This window comes from Poromitra crassiceps (genome assembly GCF_964638095.1).
Source record: "Poromitra crassiceps genome assembly, chromosome: 10".
NCBI lineage: Eukaryota > Metazoa > Chordata > Actinopteri > Beryciformes > Melamphaidae > Poromitra > Poromitra crassiceps.
The window spans coordinates 42829612-42838130 of NC_139631.1; the positions used below are offsets into that span (position 1 = coordinate 42829612).

The window sequence follows — 8519 nt, forward strand, 5'->3', positions numbered from 1 at the left end:
GTAACTATGCAGACAGATAGAACCACTGGTAGAACAGTAGTAAGGTTTGATGAAGTGCAGTAACTATGCAGACAGATAGAACCACTGGTAGAACAGTAGTAAGGTTTGATGAAGAGCAGTAACTATGCAGACAGATAGAACCACTGGTAGAACAGTAGTAAGGTTTGATGAAGTGCAGTAACTATGCAGACAGATAGAACCACTGGTAGAACAGTAGTAAGGTTTGATGAAGAGCAGTAACTATGCAGACAGATAGAACCACTGGTAGAACAGTAGTAAGGTTTGATGAAGTGCAGTAACTATGCAGACAGATAGAACCACTGGTAGAACAGTAGTAAGGTTTGATGAAGTGCAGTAACTATGCAGACAGATAGAACCACTGGTAGAACAGTAGTAAGGTTTGATGAAGAGCAGTAACTATGCAGACAGATAGAACCACTGGTAGAACAGTAGTAAGGTTTGATGAAGTGCAGTAACTATGCAGACAGATAGAACCACTGGTAGAACAGTAGTAAGGTTTGATGAAGTGCAGTAACTATGCAGACAGATAGAACCACTGGTAGAACAGTAGTAAGGTTTGATGAAGAGCAGTAACTATGCAGACAGATAGAACCACTGGTAGAACAGTAGTAAGGTTTGATGAAGTGCAGTAACTATGCAGACAGATAGAACCACTGGTAGAACAGTAGTAAGGTTTGATGAAGAGCAGTAACTATGCAGACAGATAGAACCACTGGTAGAACAGTAGTAAGGTTTGATGAAGAGCAGTAACTATGCAGACAGATAGAACCACTGGTAGAACAGTAGTAAGGTTTGATGAAGTGCAGTAACTATGCAGACAGATATAACCACTGGTAGAACAGTAGTAAGGTTTGATGAAGAGCAGTAACTATGCAGACAGATAGAACCACTGGTAGAACAGTAGTAAGGTTTGATGAAGAGCAGTAACTATGCAGACAGATAGAACCACTGGTAGAACAGTAGTAAGGTTTGATGAAGAGCAGTAACTATGCAGACAGATAGAACCACTGGTAGAACAGTAGTAAGGTTTGATGAAGAGCAGTAACTATGCAGACAGATAGAACCACTGGTAGAACAGTAGTAAGGTTTGTTGAAGAGCAGTAACTATGCAGATAGATAGAACCACTGGTAGAACAGTAGTAAGGTTTGATGAAGAGCAGTAACTATGCAGACAGATAGAACCACTGGTAGAACAGTAGTAAGGTTTGATGAAGAGCAGTAACTATGCAGACAGATAGAACCACTGGTAGAACAGTAGTAAGGTTTGATGAAGAGCAGTAACTATGCAGACAGATAGAACCACTGGTAGAACAGTAGTAAGGTTTGATGAAGAGCAGTAACTATGCAGACAGATAGAACCACTGGTAGAACAGTAGTAAGGTTTGATGAAGAGCAGTAACTATGCAGACAGATAGAACCACTGGTAGAACAGTAGTAAGGTTTGATGAAGAGCAGTAACTATGCAGACAGATAGAACCACTGGTAGAACAGTAGTAAGGTTTGATGAAGAGCAGTAACTATGCAGACAGATAGAACCACTGGTAGAACAGTAGTAAGGTTTGATGAAGTGCAGTAACTATGCAGACAGATAGAACCACTGGTAGAACAGTAGTAAGGTTTGATGAAGTGCAGTAACTATGCAGACAGATAGAACCACTGGTAGAACAGTAGTAAGGTTTGATGAAGAGCAGCAACTATGCAGACAGATAGAACCACTGGTAGAACAGTAGTAAGGTTTGATGAAGAGCAGTAACTATGCAGACAGATAGAACCACTGGTAGAACAGTAGTAAGGTTTGATGAAGAGCAGTAACTATGCAGACAGATAGAACCACTGGTAGAACAGTAGTAAGGTTTGATGAAGAGCAGCAACTATGCAGACAGATAGAACCACTGGTAGAACAGTAGTAAGGTTTGATGAAGAGCAGTAACTATGCAGACAGATAGAACCACTGGTAGAACAGTAGTAAGGTTTGATGAAGAGCAGTAACTATGCAGACAGATAGAACCACTGGTAGAACAGTAGTAAGGTTTGATGAAGAGCAGTAACTATGCAGACAGATAGAACCACTGGTAGAACAGTAGTAAGGTTTGATGAAGTGCAGTAACTATGCAGACAGATAGAACCACTGGTAGAACAGTAGTAAGGTTTGATGAAGAGCAGTAACTATGCAGACAGATAGAACCACTGGTAGAACAGTAGTAAGGTTTGATGAAGAGCAGTAACTATGCAGACAGATAGAACCACTGGTAGAACAGTAGTAAGGTTTGATGAAGAGCAGTAACTATGCAGACAGATAGAACCACTGGTAGAACAGTAGTAAGGTTTGATGAAGTGCAGTAACTATGCAGACAGATAGAACCACTGGTAGAACAGTGAATCAATCTTTGAATGCTCCAGAGACAGTCTGTACTTCAGATCAGATCAGATCAGATCAGATCAGATCAGATCAGATCAGATCATTAACATCTGGACACAGGAAGTGGTCATCTTTCATTAAGAAAAAAGGAAGTTCAACTAACTGGGTGCCTGCAGTGTTACTGTGGAGTGATGTCGATAAAGTTTGCCTGTTTCTGATTGGATTCTGATGCCAGTCTGTCATCAATACTGACCAATCAGCTCAGCAGCCACAACCATACACAGACTAATGACCTGAGGATAACAGACAGTGATGTGATGGGAGTATGGTATACAGTAGTATAGTATAGTATGGTGTAGTATAGTATAGTATAGTATAGTATAGTATAGTATAGTAGGCAATAGCATAGTACAGTAGGCTGTACTATAGTATAGTATAGTTAGTATAGTACAGTAGGCTATAGTATAGTATAGTATAGTATAGTATAGTATAGTATAATATAGTATAGTATAGTATAGTATAGTATAGTATAGTATAGTATAGTATAGTAGTATAATGGGATGTTTTGGTACAGTGCTGCAGCATAGACAGTGTTGATATGGGAGTACGGTATACAGTAGTATAGTATAGCATAGTATAACATAGTATAGTATAGTATAGTACAGTATAGTACAGTATATTATAGTATAGTATAGTATAGTATAGTATAGTATAGTATAGTATATTATAGTATATTATAGTATAGTATAGTATAGTATAGGGGTGTCACGATACACTCAGTTCACGATACGATACGTATCACGATACTGGGTTCACGATAACGATACGATACGATACGATTTTAACAATATTTTTTTAAACTTGAATAATGACAATATATGACTGGAAAAGTAGTATTTTATTTGAAATGCACAAATACAAAACATGCTGTTGTGGGAAATTGTTATTACAATAACAACTAGAAAAAACATGAGATTGGAGATAAGGCTTATCTTGAAATAGAATGAGTTACACCATCACTTAGATTTACTTTGAACTAAAAGGTTTCTCAGCAGTATAAATTCTCATTATGCATCTTCAGTTTTTCTTCAAACTCAAACAACAAGACTTTTCTTAATCTATTTTTTATGCATCTTCAGTTTTTCCTGTCAAGTAAACAGTTTTGCCAGAAACTCAATTGAATGGTTTCTCTCCTGTATAACTTCTCATGTGTCTCTTCAGAGACTTGTTCAACTGAACTACTTTCCACACATTGAACTTCAACAAACAAAGACGTTTCTTAGTCTATTTTTTGAAAAAAAAAAAAAAAAAAAAAAAAAAAAAAAATTTTTTTTTTTTTTGCGATATGAGATTTCATCTCAACGATACATATCGTGACGTTTTACTATCGCGAAATTTCGTGGGACGATATATTGTGACACCCCTAGTAGTATAATGGGATGTTTTGGTACAGTGATGTAGCATAGACAGTGATGTGATGGGAGTACGGCATACAATAGTATAGTATAGTATAGTAGTATAATGTTTTGGTACAGTGCTGTAGCATAGACAGTGATGTGATGGGAGTACGGTATACAGTAGTATAGTATAGTATAGTATAGTAGTATAATGGGATGTGTTGGTACAGTGCTGTAGCATAGACAGTGATGTGATGGGAGTATGGTATACAGTAGTAAAGTATAGTATAGTATAGTATAGTAGTATAATGGGATGTGTTGGTACAGTGCTGTAGCATAGACAGTGATGTGATGGGAGTATGGTATACAGTACTAAAGTATAGTATAGTATAGTATAGTATAGTATAGTATATTATAGTATAGTATAGTATAGTATATTATAGTATAGTATAGTAGTAGTATAATGGGATGTGTTGGTACAGTGCTGTAGCATAGACAGTGATGTGACGGGAGTATGGAATACAGTAGTAAAGTAAAGTATAGTATAGTATACTATAGTATACCATAGTGTAGTATAGTATAGTATAGTAGTATAATGGGATGTGTTGGTACAGTGCTGTAGCATAGACAGTGATGTGATGGGAGTATGGTATACAGTAGTAAAGTATAGTATACTATAGTATAGTATAGTATAGTAGTATAATGGGATGTGTTGGTACAGTGCTGTAGCACAGACAGTGATGTGATGGGAGTATGGTATACAGTAGTAAAGTAAAGTAAAGTATAGTATATTATAGTATACTATAGTATACTATAGTATAGTATAGTATAGTATCGTAGTATAATGGGATGTGCTGGTACAGTGTTGTAGCATAGACAGTGATGTGATGGGAGTATGGTAGTACAGTATAGTATAGTATACTATAGTATACTATCGTATACTATCGTATACTATAGTATAGTATAGTATAGTATAGTATAGTATAGTATAATATAGTATAGTATTATAATGGGATGTGTTGGTACAGTGCTGTAGCATAGACAGTGATTCGATGGGAGTATGGTATACAGTAGTAAAGTATAGTATAGTATAGTATAGTATAGTATAGTATAGTATAGTATAGTAGTATAATGGGATGTGTTGGTACAGTGATGTAGCATAGACAGTGATGTCAACTCACAATTCTATATTCAGGACAAATAAATAAATAATATAAATAAATAGTGATGTCAGTGTGGACATGTGACCTCTCCAACAGAACAACACACACTCGTACCAGTCATGTGTGTAGTGGCGTGTGCGTGTGCGTGTGTGTGCGCGCGTGTGTGTGTGTGTGTGTGTGTGTGTGTGTGTGTGTGTGTGTGTGTGTGTGTGTGTGTGTGTGTGTGTGTGTGCGTGTGTGCGTGTGTGTGTGTGTGTGTGTGTGTGTGTGTGTGTGTGTGTGTGTGTGTGTGTGTGTGTGTGTCTGCGTGTGTGTGCGTGTGTGTGTGTGTGTTCTGACCTGACTCGAGCACGAGCAGCAGCAGGTAGAGCCACAGCGCACAGCGCACGCACGGGACTCCCATCTTCTTCTTCATGGACTTAACTGCCCTCTCTTCTTCTTCTTCGTCTTCTTCTTCTGCTGGTCTCCCTGCTACAAACCCGCCCGAGTCTGTTTCTTCTTCGGCCGAGCCATACCCATTCCTGTCCTAAACTGCTACAGTGACTCAGCTAAACCTCGGCCCGCCTGCCTGCCTGCTCTTTGAATAAGGCCGATGTTTGTTATTGAATCTTTCTTTCTTTCTTTCTGTCGTCCTGTCTGTCTGTCTGTCTGCTGTAATAAACCAGAGAGTCTCTCTGGGTCACAGCTCGGAGATTCCTCTCCTGTAAACTCGACTGGAATCTCAAGATCTCAACAAGGGTCAAGTCAGCGGCATTGCGGACGACTTCCGGTGGCGCTTTTCAACATAAGAGTTGAACGTAGGAAACAGCAGGAGCGGTTCCCAACTTCCCATCCTAGTCCTTTTTCACACGACCCACTCGAAAATCTCAAACATGTTCACAGCCCACATCCGACGGAGGCCAAATAATGCGTTCTCAGAGCACTTTTTAGTTTAACGATATAAAGGAGACAAAATGACCACACAGGGGGAGGTAGGCTATACAGTGATATTTTATATTTTCAATCGTAATGACAGATCGGGAATGGTTGGACGTAATTACTTATCAGAAGATTATTACTCGTACAGTGTACAGATGAATTTATATTGAAAACGTTTCTGCACTGTGGAGTTTGTTGTGCCCGAGCTTTTATTTAGAAGGTAAACTAGCTAAACCAAAAGACGTCTACTCCAGCACAAAAAGTTATAAACTGCGCATGCGCCCCATATCGGAATGTGACGTGCAGCGAACTAAACGCACCTTTATCCAGCTTTGAGGAGAGAGAAGACATCATAGGAGGATCCCGTTTAATGGTCCCATGGACTGTAGACCTATAAAAGGAGGTCCATATGGCACAGGCTCGCTTGGTCGAACCTCATCCGACAGTGAAATTGCAGAATAATTAACCTTGACAGGTTTCTCACACCGCCCGCCGAGCCGGGCTGTCGGGACACGGAATCGAACGTACCTCTTTGCTCTCAGCGGTCCCACTCCCTGATTGGCTGAGGGGTTAATCCAACAGGAGCGCTCTGTGATGCCTTCAGGTGTTTGTGGTATTAACTGCATAAACTGGAAAAAGTGATTTTAGCACTCTCACAGTAGCTACAACAAAACATATTTAGGCAAGTTACAAGCAGCCGAGAGTCTGAAATGACGACGGCCTGTCTTTTAAACCTCACATTGAACTAGGATAGCCTACTAAATTACTATTTTTACTTTTTCTATTTTTATTCAAGTATTGAACATGATTTTAAATAGTTAGAAACTGTTGAGTGATTCACAGTGAGAATAAGAGTAGGCTACTTTACAACTGTTAGTTTAACTTTTGAGTGTCTATGGGATCAAATAATCATGATCTCATAGGCATCCAGGATTTGCGCGAATTGAGCAAGGAGGGCACCCTTTTCCAAGTTTTGCCAGAGGGGAGGCCCACAGTCTCAGACTTTGAAAAACCCGGCTTTAAGACAAAAAATAAAGACCGGTCATCATTTTAAACTGATGTCCAAGTTGCATCCAGTGGTTTCTGGGTTAAGCTTTGGTTATGTTTTGTATTGTTGGAATATTGTTAGCATAGGCCAGTGATAGATTTCATTTCAAGTTGTAATAGCCTACATGTGGTTTGTAAGCCTTTTTGTTTACCAATTGACACCTTATTGACTCCTATTATGATATGACTGCTAAAATGAAAGATTGGGACACTTTTTTTTTAAACGCTGCTATATGTATTTTAAAGGGATAGTTCACATTTTTCAAAGTCCTATTTGCTACTTAGCAATGATGATGTTGATTGGTAGATCTTTCTCAGCACAATCCATGTTGTTCCTCATAGTAACTCTGGAAAGTTTGTAGAAAAACAAATGCAACATCAATGTGGTCATGCTCCTGTATGAACCAGCTGACTGAGGCACTGAAATGTACTTTGTGTGACTGGATGACATTTTAGTGAACCTCAGTCAACTTGTACCTACAGGAGCGTGACGCCATTGACCTTGTAGTCTTTTCCCCCCAAACTTCCAGAGCTACTAAGAGGAACAGCATGGATGGTGCTGAGAAAGAACTCTACCAATCATCATCATTGGTAAGTATATACCTTTAACCATCAGTCTGTCACTGCTCATCCATATTAAAACCTCTAGTGCAAATCTCCATACAAACATTTCACCCTAACCCCAAGCTCAATGATGACACCTGGTGACCAAACCAGGAAATGGCTCCTACACTACCAGTTAGCAGATTTCTATTCTCTGGACTAAAGAGCAATAACCCACGGGGGGGAATAAAAACAAACAAATGTCCATCAAATTCCATACATTTCTCTTTATTAATATGATCATAGATATTATTCAAAATTATGGTTTTAATAAGATAAAATAAAGCAATTACAAACGCACAACACATGTAGACGTCATTCACCATCAGTTTATAAAAGACAACAGGTATTAACATGAATGATCACCTTGGGGGCGGGGCATGATACACCGTGGGGGCGGGGCATGAGGGTTAAGGAGTGTCACAAGCTCTTGGATTCTTTTTTCTCATGAGGTTTGTCACTTTGGGTGAAAGTTGTTCCAACGCTTTCATATCAACTCCTTAATCCTCATATCCCCCCCCCCCCCCCCCCCCCCCGCAACCCAACAACACCACTCCATTCAGATATCAGCATTGTTTAACTGCATAAGTGATTTCTCTGCTTTTTCTGTTTTAGCAATCGTAGTTGGCTAAACTAAACTAGGCATAGTGGAAATCGTATCAATATAATTAGATATATATTTATATTCATTTTTATACATCGCAAGAAGAGCAATACAAAAAAAGCGTTTCCAAAAAGACTTGCTTCTAAAGCAGAGTTCAGTAACAGCTCTGTACTACACCAGGCCTCTGCGCACAGCCGGTACAGAGTTCGGCCACTGGAGGCCAAGTTGGCACCGCCACAAAGTAACTGATGATTCTGTTTGCTGCCTTCAGGTCACATGGGAAAGTCAGGAGATACAAGCTTCCTACTAGAAAACACCATTCACTTCAGCTCTCAAGACGGTAAAATACTCATACAATCTCACAAAGTTTTCATGACTTTGAAATGCAGATGACATGTAACAGTAAC

General features: G+C 39.2%; 1 protein-coding gene across 2 annotated transcripts in view; it reads right to left on the reverse strand.

Moving 5' to 3' along the window:
- LOC310783315 (disintegrin and metalloproteinase domain-containing protein 9-like) overlaps positions 1–5638 on the reverse strand; it is a 138188-nt gene extending 132550 nt beyond the window's left edge. For both annotated transcript variants that reach the window (XM_083644153.1, XM_083644154.1), the window contains exon 1: positions 5280–5638. In XM_083644153.1, coding sequence (XP_083500279.1) covers positions 5280–5355 — 76 coding nt within the window. In that variant the 5' untranslated portion in view covers positions 5356–5638. The remainder of the gene's footprint in view (positions 1–5279) is intronic.
- Between the last annotated feature and the right edge of the window lie 2881 nt (positions 5639–8519).